The 19,990-nt window shown below is 43.1% G+C and overlaps 1 protein-coding gene across 6 annotated transcripts in view; it reads right to left on the minus strand.

Moving 5' to 3' along the window:
- Window positions 1–19,990, minus strand: part of LOC107378123 (kelch-like protein 29) — a 404,331-nt gene that overhangs the window by 269,318 nt on the left and 115,023 nt on the right. For 5 of the 6 annotated variants that reach the window (XM_070545020.1, XM_070545028.1, XM_070545022.1 and 2 more), the window contains exon 3: window positions 2,719–3,024. In XM_070545020.1, coding sequence (XP_070401121.1) covers window positions 2,719–2,991 — 273 coding nt within the window. In that variant the 5' untranslated portion in view covers window positions 2,992–3,024. Of the gene's footprint in view, window positions 1–2,718; window positions 3,025–18,412; window positions 18,431–19,990 lie in introns of those variants that run through there. The other variant, XM_070545025.1, reaches the window with a different exon arrangement.

Here is a 19,990-nt window from a genome sequence, read left to right on the forward strand (position 1 = left end):
GCTTTAATGGACATCCAGCAGCAGGTGATCCACTGAATCTCTATCCCCTGGAGATCAAACAGGCAGAAGGTTTCACACTGAAGCAGAAATAACAACATTTGAAGAGGAATGCTGATAACTAAAAACACATTCCACTTTCATTCCTACTTTGTACCATCCAAAATGTTTCATTATTAGATTAGATCGTTTTTAAATGCACTGTGCAATGACTAAAGGAACTCAATTACATATGTATAGAGCTCGCATTGAATGTCTGTTTAATAGGAAGTACTGTCAAAATAAAAGCATGGCATGATTAGCGGTGGGACTAGCAACCACTCACGTTGACTTTTTGCCTTTGTCACAGCTAGAATGTATCTTACACCATCTGCACGTTGGATGATGACCCCTCTACTGTATCCATGGACTATTAGATAATGATACCATGTATTCCCAAGTCACGTCCTAGTACAACTCTATTAAAAAGCAGCTATGTGCAAGCAGAAAACTCTGGAGCAACCACTGACTCCTAGACTATCAGTGGCCAGAATCACGATGCTGTACGATCTTACTGCCACCATAAACATGGACGATTTAAAAAAACACAATCCCACTCTAATAAAATGTTGGTTTAGGCTCTGACGATCTGTCTCGTTAACCTAACGCCGCGTCTCCGCTTGCTGCAATAATGAGATCACTTCATCTGAAGTCAATTTAATTTATTTACACTTAGGAAATATTAGAGCAGCTCGGAGTATCACTGGGAGGAACACCGAGCATACAAAGCGCGCCTGGCTCACACAGGTCTGGTTCATCAGCAGGCGATACAAACTCTCATTGTTAACAATCGCATGACTTTGGTGAAATGTGTGCAGTGTCTCAACAATGACAGCAGTAGAAAAAACAAAAATAATCAAGTTAATATCAAATAAATTAATAGTCTGGAAGCAAAGTGTAGTTAGCTGAGCTAACTGTAGTTCACGGTTCCACTTGGTCAGCTTTACATCCCCACGGACGACGTGGCCAGATGGCACTTTCTGACTGTCAGCATTTGTCCCACACATAGATGCACCGACACACACACACACACACTGTTATCCCAACCAGTTAGTTGTTCTCATTAAAGCGAATACAGATGACAGCAGGCTTTAAAAGATCACAAACTAAGACGCCTGGACGCTCACGTTACCCATTTCAGGCTCGCAGCACTTCTGCGCGTGTCTGGCTATTGGACATCATCTCCACTTGGGCTGGTGTGTTGATGAAGAGAGTCCCCAAACAGCAGAAATCAATACCGTCTGTCAGCTTTTTAGCGCGGCCATGGACAGAGCAGAGACACGGGGACCGTGGAGATAGAGCTGCACCCGTCCGTCAGGCTCCCTGTGACCACCAACGGCTTCGATCACACTTGACACAAAGAGAGCACGAGAGGACAGCACCAATCTCAGAAGATAGAGACGCACACCTACTGTATGTCGTAGGCTCACTCTAGTGGAAAGTGTTCTTCGTTTTATCTGTCATCGATACAAACTAAAGACCAAACAGAGCAGTAAGTTCCTGCCTGAAGGTAAAATAGTGGCACCCTGGGAGCAATCCTTACATATCTGATGCATGTGGTCCCATATATACTGCAGCTTTAAATAATCGTGCATTTGCGGCCAAAGCAGAGCACCTAATTGCTCTGGCAGCCATTGAATGAAGACAACCGCCACGGTGGGATGCGGCGGGACTTTGTCTGAATGCATGCAATTACTCAGCACAAAAGGAGTGGCCGCATGCTGCCAGAGCAAATTTAGCTTCTGTGGTCCGTGTTCAGCCGGGAATCTAATGATGAGCATTTAAGGGCCAAATAACTACTGCATTGTTTACTTTTACCTGTGGAAAAAGCAGCGTGCACAAGGGGCAGGGGAGCTAGGAAGTGGGAGAAAATTTGCTGGGATTCAAAATAAAGCGAATGATCTAATCTGGTGTGGGGCGGCCCTGAAAGAAGATGAATGGTCTCCATGGAAGCAAAGGCAGGGGAGAGGCTGAAACGTCCAACTCCCTTTTGGTGAAGGTCCCATCTCCTAACTCGCTGCTGACAGCTAGCTTGCAAACAAATTCCAGGATGAGAGGAAGGAGAGTCCGATCTATACTTGCTCTAAGAAAGTCACACAATTCCAAACAGCACTGAACTAAAATTCAACAAATACCTAAATAATAAGCGCATGCATTCTTATTAAACTTGCTTTTGAATCAATCTGAGTGATCGCAGGCTGTTTGGATGCAGCATGCGTTTTTAAAATCTATCAATTGAGGACTTACTCGGTGATTTAGTCCCCCTCTAACCATCACTCGTGACAATAACATCCATCCGAGCCATTGTCAGAGGTCATTTACATAATGAAAGAGGAGAATGACTTCGGAGGCTGAGGCAGGATGAGCATGCCATTTGGCAGGCAGAGAAAATGAAGATGGAGGGAAAACGGTTTGGCAGGAAGGGAGCATGGGACAGTAAAAGTGCAGCGAGAGCAGCAAAAACGGGGAGGCAGACGAACCAGAGTGTAGGATTTTATAGAGAAGGAAGGGCTCAGAATCTGTTAGATAAAAGTTTGCTGCTGTGTGTGTGTGTGTGTGTGTGTGTGTGTGTGTGTGTGTGTGTGTGTGTGGGGGGGGGGGGGGGGGTAAAGTTCTGAAGCATCTTTAGGACACACTAGAGTGAGAGACTGAGGTGTCTCCAAAGACGTCACACCATCTTACCTTGGCCGACGCCTGAGCCACCGAACCTGCTCCCGTGATGGCTTGCTTGACCGCGAGGTCGCAGCTCGATGTTGTCACGGCAACCGTAACTGGGGTCGGGAGGAGGGAAGGGATGACCGGGAGGGGAAGGAGCCCCGGGCGGTTGTTGCCATTGACGACGGCAGAGGCACAGCTGTGGTTGGCTCCTCCGTTGTGGAGGCCGGTCAGACGAATGTCTCGCCGATCCCAGGGTCCCCGGTAGTCCCTCTCAAAGCGGTGGTGGTGGCGTGACATCACTTCCTCTCAGTGGGAACAACAGGGGCAGGCCTGCGTAAATAGAATAAAGGAAGATGAGGAGGAGGAGGTCAGACTGACATTCCCTCTGAAGTGGTGGAAACAGGAATAGAAACACGAGAGACATGGAGTGAATTAAGGGGGGAACACACTGACATGAAGGTGTAAATGTGCTCAGCATCTGCTCCTGTGCTGCCAGCCTGACATCAACACACCGCGCTTCATTTATTTCCTCTAATTCCTTTTCTCCCGGTCATTAATGAAGGCTGCAACAACAAGGAGGGAGACAGGCGCCGCTGAGCCATATTTGCTGTGTGGCGTTACATGAAGTGTGTGTTCTCGACAACGGGAGGTTAAAACAACATGGCTGAGCGATTTGCAAACAGGTAGGCATGGGTTTTTTCTCTCCCCTAGGGCAGCACAGCAGTAACATGACCCAGTGGTCAAAACTCTTTCATCTAAATAGATAAATTCCCCCGCAATTACAGCTCATCTCATACATCTAATGGCTGGTTAATTCAATCACACTGCCCTTGAAGTGCATTTGAGGGTTCTCCCCTTTTCAGGCACAGCAGGCTGACAGGCTAAGAAGGCGACAGCGAGCTGGAATTACATCAGCGTGGAGTACAGTGCCATTGTGCAGCACGAGCGGCGTATCGCTCTTATATCATAAATCAAAGACGTACAGGATGTAAGGAGAGGAATCCATCACCGAGGGGGGCTCTGAAGTGCATTGTGCTCAAACTCACCAAAGGTGCATTCTGCTTACAGAGCCACTGATAACAGATGAAATAAATAAATAACCTCAAACCAGTTTTGGCAAACCCACCACCCCCTCTCCATGCAAAATCCCCTCGTCTGTGAGGGGAGAATGACATTGGATAAGTCTTTCTTCTGCACGCCGGGGTCTGTCACGCTGCTTCTTTGCCTCACAGTGGAGAGAACTCCTTGAAATGCCACATTTGTCTGTGTGTGTGTGTGTGTGTGTGTGTGTGTGTGTGTGTGTGTGTGTGTGTGTGTGTTCAGAAGCAGTATACACTACAACTGCAAGACTGTGCATGTGTTTGTGGAGCATAAGTTGAAAACTCCGCGGTAGTATGAGATCATCTCTGCTGGAAGTAAAGGCTTTAATGCTCGCGGCGGGATCACCGACACGACTGTGTCCTCACCTGCTGTGACCATCGTTTGGATTCAGTTGCATTTCTGCAACGAGTAAGCTCTTTCAGGCCTCTCTTACACTCTGTTTAATCACCTCCTCTCCCTCTCAATCCTCATTTCTTTCTCTGTAATACAAGGTCTGGCTCTTTGCAAACATTGCGAGCTGATCCGTGGCAACGGAGCTAAAATTCGGGGCGACTGAAAGCTGTTGGAAACTCTCTCACGCTCTCCACAATAACCTTTCTCCCTCTCCATAGTAACCTTTTTTTATTAATCTCACATTTTCCAACAGACTAACCTCGCATTATCTCTGAAAATATGTACATGCAGAGTAACAAGGTGCTAGGTCAGTTGAACAATGGTGGAGTTAGTGCCAGGTAATGTGCTGTTATCTCATGAGCACCAGCAGAAATAAAAGGGCAGGCGGGGAAATTCCAACATATAAATTAAGGGCAGAAGAATAAAAAAAGGTGCATTTTCTCCAAAATAGAGGGAACTGACAGAAATGGGTGTTTGTTTTGACAATTCTGCACAATTCGTCTTTTAATATATTAATCAATAGCTTTTTTTTTTACCAATCTGTGCAAACATGTCGTGGATTTGTTGTGCTTTCTGTGGTGCAGACTGTGATTTACTGAAAATCCAAGTAGTGTTGTCTTCCTGCAAAACTCCAGAGCACACGGGAGTACAAATCAATACATCTGATTATGCAGAGAAGGAATTGATCCAAGTTTGCATGTTCGCACTCTGGGGAGCTTTGGCAGGAAGGCAGCAGCAAGCAGAATGGGCAAAAGAAAGAAACATACGTGTGCAGAAGAAAACCTCCTCCATTTGTTTCCCATCAGCCAGCCAGCTCTACACAGAGCACCTGGTTCTGGGAGGACTCAAGGAAATTAAATCCCTCAGGAAATCCCATTTAAGTAAAGGTCATCCTGGTTTATTTGATAGTATTTTCTGATTTGGAAACTGCAGTGACCATTTTTCTCCATGTTTATTGATTACCATTTATGAGCTGATGGATGAAAAATAAACACATATTTGGACTCATTAGCAATATCAGTGTAGGAGTGGCCAAACCCACTGGCTCTTGTATCAAGAGGGGCAATGGTTTTGAAATATTTGAGGAATTGGTAAATTATACAAATCTGCATAAAAAATAAGTCTACTTTTGTTAAATTAGTCACTGTTTTTCCCCACCAGCACCTGATCATAACACTCTAGCTGCTTTTCACGGGTGCATTTTCCAGCCCAATCTAAGTTTTTTTATCATGTGTTACTAAATGTTTAAACGAAACATCTAAATTTGTACTCATTATTGTTTCACATCATCATTTATATAATATGTCAAAATGCTGAAGCTTTTTTTTTTATTAAATGGACATTTTACTGCTCCCACAGGAAATAATCAAATGCACTTCCTTAAAGTGACAATGTGTAGTTTTTACCATTAATCTCTAGAAATATCCATTGAAATGTTGTTGTAAATGAATCAAAAGATGCTAAGTTGATGAAAAAATATTGGCGGTTTCATAACATATAAACATAAAAATCAGATCTAAAATACATAGAGCAGGTCTAAGTCTCTGGGCGACGCCATATTGGATGCCATATTTTCTTCTACGGAAGCCCGTGATGACCAAATGCATTTACTAATTTGTAACAAATGGTTACAAAACTTTAACCATTAATAAATGTTATTTTACACATTTTGCTCGTTGCCAGAGATGAAAGAGAATCTGATGTTCTTGTTATTTTGCCGGAGGTTGTGCTCCCAGGGATTTTCAACCCTAATGGCCATCCGTTGGTAAGGTCTTATTTGAGCACAAAAGTAATGCTTGCTTGCAATCATTTAGGTATCTACTGCCCCTTATCACCAAGGAAACTATGCACTGTCACTTTAAGGGATCATCCGTAACCATGAGCACCTCCTTGGCTTTTCTGGAGCATACAGGTGTGTGTTAACAGAATAGTAAAGATAAATTATGTTAACAATGATCTACTGAAGCTAATGTGTTATTATGCATGATGTCAAATCAGTAAATGTGTTTTGTCCTAAAAAGGCTCCCATAGAAGAAAACGGGAGTCACCCAGAGTCTTTGACCCGCTCCTATTTATTTTAGACCCAATTTTAATGGTTTTATGTTACAAAGCCGCCAGTATGTTTCAACAACTGGGCATGGTTTAATGAATTTTCAACATTTCGATGGATATTTCCAGAGATTAACAGTAAAAATTACACAATAGCTACATTTACATGTGCCACATTTCCCCTATCTAATTCAAATTTGGTTAATCGTAAATCCCAAACCTCTGTTTACATGGACACTAACTGAAATAATCCGATCATGCTGTGAGTATAAATAAATACATCAAGAATTCAGTCAGATAGGGTGAGCATGCACAGAGTTGTCTTTCCCAGAAAAACTTGTAAACAAAGACCATCTTGTCCGCGTGTCTTTCCCCTCACATTTTATTTTCTTTGTTTCCCCCGTTTTGGATCTTCTTTGCATTTTTACCCGAATGCATTTTTACCTGTACGCTTTTCTTTTTACTGATCGCTTTAACTAAGCTACAGGCTCAGCAGTACATAACGCTACTGCTCCTCCACCACAGGAGAGGAACGCAGCCTAATCTACTAATGATCACCTGCTCATACCATCCTCCAGCCCCTCAAACTTGTCCTGAGCGGCTGCGAAGACAAAAAGATGTCACGCTGAAGTTGCACACATGCACAGTGGGCATTATTTTACTCCAACAATTCGAATGGATGTGTACATCCCTCCCCAGTCAAGTCAGGCGTGCCCCAGGGCTCTGTCCTGGGGCCCCTCCTCTTCATAGACTATATCCTCCTTTTCAGCAATATCTTCCGCAAATTGAATATCCAGTTTCACTGCTTCGCGGATGACACCCAGCTCTACATTTCCAGTAAACCCAACTCAACTCTCCATCCTCCCTTACCCTCTGCCTCTCAGAAATCAAATCCTGGTTCACCTCTAATGGGCCATTCCCATCTGTACCGGGTCGGCCCGGGCCGGGTAGCCCCAGTCGGCCCCAGCCTGGCCCGGTTGATTCCACACATCCTTGCCTTAAGCCCATTTGGGCTGATTCTACCCACCAATCAGAGGCTTGCTCTAATGGAAGGTGTGAATTTGCTGTCAGCAGTGGGTGTGTTGGCCCTGGTCAGCCTGAAGCAGACCCCCTCGAGAAGAGGGCTGAGAATGAGCCTTGGTTGGCCCGGAAAAATACCAGGCCACCCAGATATGTAAACAACCTACGCTACCCGGCCCGGGCCGACCCGGTACAGATGGGAATGGCCCATTTTTTCCTCAAACTCAACGGCAATAAAACTGAACTTTTTCTTGTTGGTACCAAATCCACCATCTCCAAATCTGACAGCTTTTCCTTAACTATTGACAGCGCCACAGTCTCCCCCTCCCCTCAGGTCAAGAGTCTGGGTGTCATCCTCGACAGCTCACTTTCTTTTCAAGCTCACATTAATAACATAATTCAGTCAGTATATTTCCATCTTCAATCCATAAACCGTCTCCGCCCCTCCCTTACCCCTCACACTGCTGCCATTCTCATCCACAGCCTCGTCACCTCCCATCTCGATTATTGCAATTCACTTCTTTATGGTCTCCCCAACTTACTCCTTCAAAAACTGCAACTGGTCCAGAATTCAGCAGTCCGTATTATCACCAGAACCCCTTCCTTTCAACACATCACCCCGGTTTTTCAGTAGCTTCACTGGCTCCCAGTTAAATTAAGGTCCATCTTCAAAATTCTCCACCATTCCTTCAAGGCCATCCACAACCTCTCTCCTCCATATATCTCAGACCTTATAAGTATTAACACCCCCTCCCGTTCTCTCAGATCTTCTTCCTCCATCCATCTTGCTGTTCCCTCTGCCCGTCTCACTACCATGGGGAGCAGAGCTTTCAGCCGCTCTGGAACTCACTCCCCCGAGACATCAGGAACATTGACAGTTTCACCCTTTTCAAAACCAGACTCAAAACACACACGTTTAAATCTGTCTATGACCTCTGATTTTATTGAACCGTTTCTCTCTTTGTTTTTTCTGCTTTGCGTTTTATTGTTTTATTGCTGTTTTAATGTATTTTCTGAATGTACTTTCTGTCAAGTGACCTTGGGTGTTCTGAAAGGCGCTTTTAAATAAAATGTATTATTATTATTATTATTATTATTATTATTATTATTATTATTACATGGACGTCGATCGGAATGATGATTGGCCAGAACCACCCCTCTCAATCGGAATGGAATTTCATTCCGATCGGGGCGTATCAGATCAGAATATTCCGATTGACATGTTTACATGAAGAAGTTTGGATCTGATAGGGCATTGATTCCAATTATTTGTGCACATGTAAACAAAGCTAGTGTCTCTTTAAGGACGCACGGGTCCTTATGATTGCCCAACATATACTACTAGGATGTGACTTATCTCCTTCCAATAGCAATGAGAAAGATTGTTGATGAGTGGAAAACATGAGAGAGAGCCGCCGTTAAACCCAGGAGAAAACAGACGTGTAAGTTTCACCCTTTTAGTTTGTGAACGTATCACGTAATAATCTAGACTAAAACCCTGAGTGAAGAAGTCATAACGTAAAACCTGACTGTGCCTGTCGGACCAGTTCAGTTCACCATGAAAGCCAACGCATTTCTAAGATATGTAAAACTGATCGCTACGTCATTTTATATCTCCCATACGGAGGAGGATCGGGGCTACTGAAAAGAGAAAAATTAAATCTCAGAATTATGACTTTTTGACTTCTTAGAAAAAAACGTCTAAATTCTTTTTATTTTCTTAATTTCTTTTCAGCGGCCCTGATCCTCTTCCCTACTCCCAACTAGATGTCACAGATCTCGACCGACACTGAACTCAAGTAGCTCCAAATGCCTTACGTATACAATAAATGCTGCTGTTTTGTGTTCAGGAGGCTCTCGCTTTGCCGTGTTCCACATTCTACTACTCACTTACCCAGATGGCGTTTGCAGAATCTCAGCTCTACATTTCAATATGCGCACAATCCTCTAAGTGAATTCCTGTCATCTTAGCACTATGCATGCAAGTATGTTCTGGGGTAACCGAAGGTTGGCAACTGATCCCTGCAGAGCGAGTGTCACCGAAACAAATCCCATCGCATTTATGGTGAACAGAAGGCTTTAAGCTACTAATTACAACGTCCTTTCGCAGCTTGCTTTCTGCAGCTCCTCTAAAAGCTGCGTGCATGCTCACCTCGAGGCTAAGATGTGTGTGCGTGTGTTTGTGAGGTTAAGCATGAGAGGGGCGATAAGAAGGAACCACACTCTCGGTGTTGCCCGTGGAAACCAACAACCAACACACCTGTGGACTCTGCCAGACTAGATAAACTCTTAGATGCTTCACATCTCTAGTGACACTTTGCTTTGAGCCACACAGCCCCAGGGGAGGCACTGCCAACGACGATTTACCCATTTTCTTTCACGTTCAATGAAGTCAGAGGTGGACAAGGCAGCATCTTTCCGAGGATGGACATCAACCTCTGTCAAGTCAGTCTAGAAGCCGTTTAATTTAGGTAAAATAATAAAATAATAAAGATGTTTCAGTCGTAGCCTGCAGCAGTTAATGAGTTTTGTCAGACCATGCAATCCTGCCAGCATGTTAATATTCTTACCTGGGGGTGTTTGCCATGCCAAATGTTAAGCTCTTACCCAAAATAAAAACTGATCACTGGAGAATTCCTCCTGAGAGATGAAGAACTAAACAAACGGTTGTAATTACTAATCCTCCGATGGCCCAAAAAAGGAAGATAAATGCTTCGGTTTCCAACTTGAGTGATGGTGTTGAGATAAAAAGTTCTGTGTCAGCAGTCAGACCTAATGAGCTGGCTGACTGGCACCTCCACAGTAGAGGTGGAGGCAGAATTCATGCTAAATAAAACTGTCTGTACACCTGCGTTTGCGCTGCTGATGCATCCCAATCCCAATGACAACCAGCTCAACCAAACTCACATGAAAAGTGAGAGCCTGTGAGTGTTTTGTGTGGGCAGAAGCCAGCGCCTGCGTGAGGTCCATCGTGCCTGACATCACCCTGCCCTCTGTGGCATCGCCATGGAGATGCCCGGCATGCATCTGAGAGAGCTGCACCTCCACACGTCAGGCGCCCGTCTTCCTTGACTTTTGCTCAGGAGCGACTACTGAGGAGATAAGCTGAAATAAAATAATAAATAAATAAAGTTGTCTGGCAGGTGGAAACGTGAGACACACACCCTTTAGAACAGCATCTGTCACTCCGAGGGGGCATGCAGCATGTTGGGTGTGTGTGACGGTGCAGCGTTAACAAAGCCATGTGGGAATACGCGGGGGAGCTGTGGATAGACGTGAGGAAAGATGGAAAGTAACAGATGGACAGAACGCAAACGGCGGCGGCGATGACGGCGAGACAGCCGGGCCGTGTGAGATTGAGTGCAAATGAGAAATAACAGCGGTGGAGTGAATGTGAAACGCGGAAATAGAGAGCAGGGTGTTAAAGACGGGCTTTAAGAGGGGTGGGGTGTGTCACTCCTCTGTTCCAAAGCGTGATATTTGCTTTGCTGGCACATTCGACTTGATGTTTAATATCTCACTAAGTCCCCTCGCTGCAGATACTCCCCAAGAGAAAGGGCTCCTTTACCAATCTGTGGTACTGTTTACTTCTATTGAGCCAGAGCAGCTTTTAGCATGCTAACACACCAGCCTGTTACATGTCCAAGTCCGCGCTAATGATCGATTCATCCAACAGCCAGTCTGAGTGTTCCAAATGAGGGCCAGGACGCTGGTAAAACTTTATGAGGACAAGATATTGCAAAGGAGGGGCTCCCATGGGAGAAACATGACCACACACACACACACACACACACACATAGCAACTAGTGCAAGCTAGCACTTGAAGCCTCAATGGAACCAGACACTGAGTGCTGGCAATTCCTCCTCCACAACAGAGGTGTTCACACTGTTAGCCAAATAAAGTGAGACACTGTGGGTGCAGGAATAGCCCTAGAAAGTCCAAGGCTTTGGAAAAGTTCAGCGCTACATCAGGAGGGACAGCAGATATATGATATTAATTAGATTAATCCTACAATATAGCCATAGTATGCAACTTTTTCATAGTTTTAAATCATTTTCTTGAGCCATTGTGAGCTAAAATGACCCTTTACAACACATATGTCAGAGTCAAGGCCCGCGGGCCAGATGCGGCCCGCGGAGCATTTTTATGTGGCCCGCGAGATAAATATCAAAAATATATTAAAACTGGCCCGCTGGCCGATTTTACCGCAAAGACTTCAACTCCCATGATGCTTTGCGGCGTCAGCGCGGAGCCGACGAAGCCCCCTCCTTTGTGTTTTTTCAGCGCCTGCTGCTGGTGTCTGCAGCTCCGCTGTCTCGGACAAACTACACTCCTCTCACTCAGCGCCGAGTTCACTCCGCTGTTTTCTGACGTTGAAGCCCAGAAACGGAGATTCTAGCCGCTCAGTAATGTGTTCACGACTGAAAGAGAAAGTGTTCCAACTAACTTCCAGACAGAGCTGATATAACTCCAGCGAGCAGCGACACGCTCAAACCAGCACGACTCTGTGGTTGTGTTTCCTCCCCGACACACAACAACGTGGTCAAGCTGCTCAGACATGTTCATCAGCACAAACCTATGTGAGCACCTGTTGTCATCTAATGTCTTCATTATGATGAAGATGAACAAAACAACAGGAGTCTCCTCCTCATCTCAGATCAACCCCATGATGCAGGTATCTGGCTGGAACAGGTGAGCATCACAGTAAACCAGTGGAGCAAACTGAGCTTTAAATATGTTGGTTTTATGCTCTTTTTCTGCTCCAAAACATGAAAGTTAACAGGTGAGATGTTGCATTTTCATTTAAGATAAAATTATATTTTTATTTTGTTGTTGGCCCGTGAGAAAAGATTTAACCTACAGTAAACAGGAAGTGGAAAGGCTGCAGATAGATGAATAGAATAGAAAATCCCTTTATTGTTCCTCAGTGGGGAAAGCTAGAGGTCACAACAGCGATGACACGTATTACAGGAGAAAAAAAGGAGAATAAAAAATAAGAAAAATGAATAATCAAGAAAACAAAAATCCTGAATAGATTTTAAAAATGCGAATATACCACAAGTAATGAATACCACTGATGCCTTTTATTTAAAACTGACTTGCTCGTGTGTAATTTGGTTATTCCACATTCAGTGTTAATGCAGAAATAAGTTTGTTTCCAAATTTAAAGGTTCAAAATTGCATATATGTTGATAAAGAAAACGTGCAAATTTGCCGTCACTTTTTCAAAAATATTAAGTTTGGCCCTCGACTCCGTCCCAGAGTTTCATTTCGGCCCCTTGTGAGTTTGAGTTTGACACCCCTGCTTTACAGAGTTAATGAAATGTCACTCAGACCCCCACCACCTTCTGTGGCCAGAATACCGCATTTGCAACTTCAGACTGGCGATCCAGCCTGTTGGGGCAATTGAGCTGACATACCAGGTCTGGTTCCAGCACGTTTCCTGCATGTTTTAAATCATGAACATAGCTGATTTGTTTAATTTAGTGACGATTCACTCCTGTAGACACTAAGGAAGGCTGAAGAGACATTTCAGCTGTTAGATTAAGGAGTTAAAAAGAGAATGCTCAGAGAATTAATAATGAACACTAGGGGGTGCTAAAAGCAAGCAAAACTGCCAAGTGTGCCTTTAACTGTTGTTTGCCAAAGGATGCAGGTGTAAATCTGAGGAGGACCATAAAGGTGTAGAATGCTAGTTTAATCAATACAATTGCAATGGTCTCTAGTAGGAATGAATGCCTTGTAAGTTGTACTCAGGGGAAAAAATCACAGGTGCACCATTTTCTGCAACCAGAAGGGAGCCACATCACAGCTGAGCTTCAGATGACAGGATTTTGAGTCTTTTTTCTGATATTTGGGGACCTTGCCTCTGATTGGATAACAACAATGTGACTTTACTACTGACTTCCATCGTTGGTGTTTTATCTCCACAATAACAGAAGCCTGGAGGAGTTCTGCCAGGTGGTGGAGTTGCTAATGCTAATGGTTAGCTTCTACTAGCTGAGAAATTCTCTGCTGTTTCCTGAATGCTAAACCAACAACAGCCTCCCCCTTGTGAGTCAAGATGGGTGAGTCCATGAATGTTCAGTGACAGTGTGATGTAGATCTGTCAGGATTTTCTTATCCTAGAGTTTCACCATCAATTTTCTATCAGAATCTAAAGCAGGAGGTAGGTGTAGGAGACTGTTTTTATGTTCAGCCTGCAAAAAAACTCAGTAACTGATTATAATCAGAAATAATCATTAAAAATGTTTTTTTCAGTGATCCATATCTTTAATAAATTAACCTTATTGCATAATACAGAGCAAATATGTGAAGATTAGTCTTTTCTAGGATTTTTAGGATTCTTTTCCCACTTTGTTGAAGCGTTGACTGATACATCAAGCTGAGCTGCCACAACATCTGGATATTTTAGCTTAAGGCATAAGAACAAAAAGAGAAGAAGTTAGAGAAAAAACAAACAGAAAATTATAAAAAAGGGGAAAAAGCTCAGAAAGGGACATTTTCAGTCTGTGAGAAAGCAAAGCTAGATGCAGCTACCTGCTGGTGTGGAAACCCAAAAGCCTTTTGTTGGGATTGATTCTCCACTTTAGCAGGTTGAATTAATCCCGCCGGTTTGAGGGGAATTAGTTCTTTGCTACTATTTGCACACCTAATTAGTGGTCTGAGTGGAATCTGAAGACACTGCGGATTCGGCAGCGGGTCGTACAAATGTAGGGCCTCTCGAAACAGATCTCAGCAGCTTAAGAGCCACTAAAGCCAAAAATAGCTTCCATTTTAGAGCAGATTATAGACATACAGGCTGGTGTTACTTTAAAGAGCCAGAGCTACAAGTACAGCTGGGATACGCAAATAAACCTGAACGGTGGTGGGTAATCATGGAGGATGATTACTAGATTCCAGCATCTCACGCTTCCTTATCTCATCTGCCTGTTAGGACTTCTCCACAGGTCCTGAGATCATAGTGAGAGATAGCACTTTGTACATTGATCTGACACCTCGATGGATGAAACACTGCAGGGTAAAACACAGACAGCTCCAAACAGCCACTTCCTGTTTATCTCTATAAAGTGTGCATGCTCAAACCAAATCTTTTAAAATAGATTATAAATAAATAATAATAATAAATAAAAATAAATAGTGTGAAACAGGGGTGCAGATAGGATTTTAAAACTGGGGGGACAAAGTTCCAATGTACCCTCCCCCAAACACATACACACACACACGCAAGCACGTACACACACACACACACACACACGCAAGCACGTACACACACACACACACACACAAACTATTGCAAGAGCCTTAACTAGAACTCAGTTTGTTAAATTTCATCCAATGGTTTACGTAAAAACTAACACATATATATACATGTATGAAGCCATTATGCAATGGAACGCTGGCAACAAAACTCTGCCTGATCAATACCATCCAAGTTAGTCATTTGTTACTCTCCCAATCAATTACTAACCAAAACCTCATACTTTATGCAAAACATTAAATGATTTTCAGCATACCAATCTTTACAGAAAACATAAAAAGCCCTAAAAATTTGCACATAAAATATATTTTAAACCAATATTTAAAGGGTTGGCCATCGTTTGACTTTGAACGATTCCGATTATAATTCCTTGTTTCAATTCCGGTTCCTATCGATTTCCGATTCCGATTCTTTCAAGACATGACATGTTTTACATGAGCCAGCTGACCACAGGTCCTACTTGATGAAATAATCTTAACTTCAACATGAATTTTAATTCTATGAACAACAACATCACCTTCATTTAGACAAAAACATGTTCTGGAGACAAAAAGAAAAAGACTCGCAGCACCACCAGTGTGTTTGTTTCTGACCACAACCAAAGTGTGGAACAAGCCTCTGGGATGAGAGGCTAAATGCCTCCAACATATCCAGAAAGGTCCAGCTGTTTTCAGCTAAAACTCTCAGGATGATCATGTCCAGGATGACTGAGAACTACACCTCCATGCTGCAGCAGCATTCAGTCACAACAGGAAGTGAAACTTAAATGTAGCTGCTGTCAGTAACAATCTAACAGATTTAAACATTAAAACTCTCAACAGAAATAGTTCAGAAAGGAAATTAAAATGTTCACAGCTTTGTGTGTGATTTATTATTATTATTATTATTATTTAATGTGGCAGAAGCTGGTGTGGTCCACCACAGAGAAAGCTTCTCTAGCATGATGACTTTAATTATTCTATAGGTTATTGTTCAGCCTTCTGGCGCTCACACACACACACACACACACACACACACACACACACACACACACACACACACGAGTGTTGGTGAGCGGCTGCGTCTGACTGCTGATGCTCCGTGTGTGTTTTTATTTCTGCAGTGAGACAAACTCACCTCACACCGTCCAGAGTTTGTTCTTTAAAGCTTCTATTAAATCCACCGTGTTGACGTATTTAACAAGTTTCCTCTATGCTGCAGGTGTTAAAGTTTACATTACGGAGTAAAAGTTCAGCAGACGCGTTTGTTTATATCTGGGTGGGGGAGGGGGGACTGGTGCTGCACACAGACAGCTGGTTTATCAGCTCAGAAAAGCGTTGATCACAATTTGCAGATAACGTTTATTTTTCACAGAGATCAGCCGCGGATTCCTCTTCCGGTCGGTATTCGAAACTAGGAATTGAAACTAGGAATCGAAATAAAAAACTTTGAACGATTCCGGGAAAAACAAACTGTTGGAACCGGTTCCAATCGATGCTCGATGCCAAACTTTTCAGCCTGACCAACAGATGTTCCTTCGTATTACGCTATTTAGAAATTTTCACTATATTTGGAAAGTTTTAATTCATATATAAATATATAAAGCTCTGTCTCAATTTTATATTTTACCTTTGTTATGATTATGTGGCACACTTTGACTTCCATACATAACGCATCGGCATCTACCTCTTTTTTACAGCTTTTTTTTACATTGTTGCTACGTCTGTCACGTTAGCGGTGTTTTTACCATCATTTCTACATCCATCATGTCCTAAAGAAGGTTAAACAAACATCAAACCCAACATTTGGAGCTTGTAAACTCCACACACCTCTCGTGCAGCACCAGCTGTCTGATGCTGCAGCAGCGTCAATCTTCCCGGCTGGATGAGTGAAGTTCTTCATCAGAGTCAATATTCTGCTTCATAATCAGTCAGTCATGACCAGACAAAGTGATCAGTCAACAAAGACCAGACCTGCCGGCAATTATACGTTTTTTCTAATATTTGCGCTCTTCATGCTGCGCACGTCTCCTCCTCTCCCCGACTGGGAGCCTCTCAGCGGGAGACGTTTTTCAAACTCTAAAAACTCCCAAACTTTGCTCAGCCTGAAGGTTCCACATCTCCACTATCTTCTGATGTAAAGTAGTAACTTCATGAGGTATCATATTTGTAGATGAGACTTGTTAAAGTCAGCAATGAGGCTTTGGCGTTTATAACGAGTAAGTCCCAACACTGACAACAACGTACTGAAACTAGAACCAACATGCGTAAACAAACAGATTGGCCCGCCTACTTACACTGTTGGTCTTTTTTAAATACGCAGTAATCGTTGCTTGTCTTTTTCGCTTCATCCTGCATCCTAGCAGCAACCACTTTGGCGCCTCTGGAGTTGGTGTTTGTTTACGTCATGCTGCATTTAATGTAATTGGAAAAAGGAGCTTCAAGCGCTTAACCTCCGGTTTTGTTTTCTTTCTGGCATTAGTGCGGGGGACGGATCGGGGTCGATCTGAATCTGGGGGGACAGATCCCCCCTTGTCCCCCACCCTAACTGCGCACCTGGCGTGAATTAACACAAGTAAGGCCAAGGGTGAGTTTTTTTCTTTATATTAAGAAATATTGCCTTTACCCACAAACCTGACAGGAAATTTCCTTCCCAGTGTGTGCATCAGCACAATTCTTTTAGCAGAGTGTTAATGGGTAAAACTTTGTGGAAGAGAAGCAGGAAGTTAGGTGTGTGTGTGTGTGTGTATGTGCTTTGTGTAGGAAACACAATATGACGCAGGGGTTTCCAAAAAGGTGTTTACTGTAGTTTAAAACCTGTGATCCATTTCTGTCGCTATGTGACCAACTGTCATTTTTCTGTCCTAAAATGTCCTTTTTCACCAGCGGCACCCATGCAGACAGGAAGGACCACCATGCTGCAGCAAAAGAGAGTTAGAAACACCCTTTGAGTGTTTGTCATGTCATTAGCCCAGGGACCAGAGGGGAACTGCAGCCGCCACCGCTGAACGCTGCTGCTCGGTTAATTAAAACACAGACTTTCAGCAAAACACTGCATCACGACAGTGAGACACAAAGCGAGAGAGAAACCCCTGAGGCGAGTGTACTTGCTCGCCCATCCAGTTTTTCGGCAAGCTTCTTTTCGGCGGGCAGTGTAGCACGTTCCCAGACGCCAATCACGCAGCGTTTCCTGTGCCTTGTGTTCATGTAAGTGTGTGTTTGTGCGTACTCTCTGTGGCCCGTGTCAGCTGTCGCCTTTTCTCTCACCGCTGCATCCTCTCACAAGTTTCTCTGTTCCCCGAAAAAAACCCAACAAGAGCGTCAAAACAAACAGTTCTCGCTGCTGATGCCACACGTCGCTAGACACACACACGGGGAATTAATTAAATATGACACACACTGGAAGCTAATGGAACCACATGTGCATGTGGTCCCCGTACATGCTTTGGCAAAGTGACACGACACAAGCAAAGAATAGTGAATTAATTATCTAAGTGGCTGCTGCAGAGATGACAGTGGGCGGCGAGCATTCGTCTCTTTCAACAATCCCCAGCTTGGAGTTCACGGCCAAGGAGGGCAGATCAAGAGGTCTAGGCGTCAAAAAGACACGCAAACCATAAGAGGGTGAAAAAAAATGAGACAAAGGGCATTAAAAGAGAGAAAATTATTAGAGGTGATGCTGACGAGAGCAGGAGAAGTGGCTACAAGTGACAGCTTTATAAAAAGTTTTGGAGCTGACAGGATCTGGTCAGCTGCTAGAACTTTGCCGGCAGCAAAAATCTGCAGGGTAGAAAACTTCCATCTGAAAAGCACAAACTGTCCATGGAGGGAGAAAACCACAACTGCTGCCAACAAATCACAAGTTAAACTCTACACACTCGTGTAAAACTGGGTCCATTAATGATGTGTCCTCACCCAAATTCACCCACGTCCAGAGCCACGTCGTGATTGGCTGATGTACGTAACTGAAGCTGCCATGGTCCGTGGTGAGCTGCCTGCCAGTAATCATGTTTGTCCTCTGAGTCTCGTCTGCAGGTGGGCGTGTCTGAGAGCAACCAGCTGCAGCTGATCCTGTCATCAAGGTCCAGGGGAGCAGTGTGACACAACTCCATGCCGGATGATTACTCTGTTTGGGTAGCTCTAGCCACTTGACCTGTCTCATGTTTGTTCATCTTGTTAGAAAACCTGTCGCCTGAAAGTTCAGATAATTCTCCCCTGTTCTCCTCCAGGTTTCCCACTCCATCTCCACTCGTCTACACAACCAGATTGGATTCCTGCCCTACAGCTCACACTGCTGTTCCCCTGGCCGTCCGCTCCAGTGGCAGCGCCTTGGATTAGTCATTGCACCCCCAAGTAAATATTAGATTATTATTTCATTTTTACAATTTAATTTTATTTTAACATGTGGATGTGATAATATTTAACATACAAAACTAAAATAATCAGTAAATTATCATGTAGATGATATGTATATATACAAACACACACACACACACACACACACATATACATATATATATATATATATATATATATATATATATATATATATATATATATATATATATTCACATTTAGCCTGCATGTGAAACTCAGAGTGACTTTGTCTTTATTAGAAAACAACCGTTGTGATATATTTATTTGACAAAACAACTTGTATTACACTTTTTGTTTATCTTGAAATGTATCGAAACTGAATTATCATAGAATCTAATGCTTGTATGAATGTCAAAAATATTTCTGAAAACCCCAAAAAAGAGTAACAAAATAGCTTTCATCAACGATTGACATTTATTAGATATATTCTCCTTGGTTCTTGACCCTGACTTCACTAGCCATTAGCGTATCCATCTGCTTCCCCAAATGGAGGTTGTTCTAAAAGCTTTCTATAACTTTTAGGTTTTATTTGTCCACACCAATCTGAACAGATCTGAGAATGAGCAGATTTCAGTCAACACTGATTAAGTTTTAATCTAGAAAGTCACATAAAGAAGCAAACTCTCAGTTTAAACGACGGCCCAAATCCACCACAGCAAGAAATGCTTTATATATCAAACATTTACGCAGAAAATCATTAGATTTCAAAGTTTCGGATTGGTGATATATTTCTTCTTTTTCTTCAGGATGATCATAAAATAGAAGCTAAAGATCTTTGAACATCTTAGGTGTGTTCTTGCTGTGTCTTTCTAATTCCATTCTTTCGTTCTTTTTTAAACACAGAAGCAGTTTTGTTTACCTGTTTGTAGCGTAAAAAAGAACGAAAGAATGGAATAGAAGCTAAAGGATGTGGACGACTGCCATGTAATCTTAACGAGGCCTTTAATAAATGTCATTAAATGTCTGATATTTTCTATGTGGCAGATAAATTAGATGGCTCTTCTTTCCAACAGAGTCCAAACATGCAGGAATTAACATTTTACTTACTTAATAAACATTAAATTCACTTTACATGAAGTATTGCATGTAGTCTTTATAATATTTTACTCATAGGCA

The sequence above is a fragment of the Nothobranchius furzeri genome, chromosome 2 (genome assembly GCF_043380555.1).
Source record: "Nothobranchius furzeri strain GRZ-AD chromosome 2, NfurGRZ-RIMD1, whole genome shotgun sequence".
NCBI classification, from domain to species: domain Eukaryota; kingdom Metazoa; phylum Chordata; class Actinopteri; order Cyprinodontiformes; family Nothobranchiidae; genus Nothobranchius; species Nothobranchius furzeri.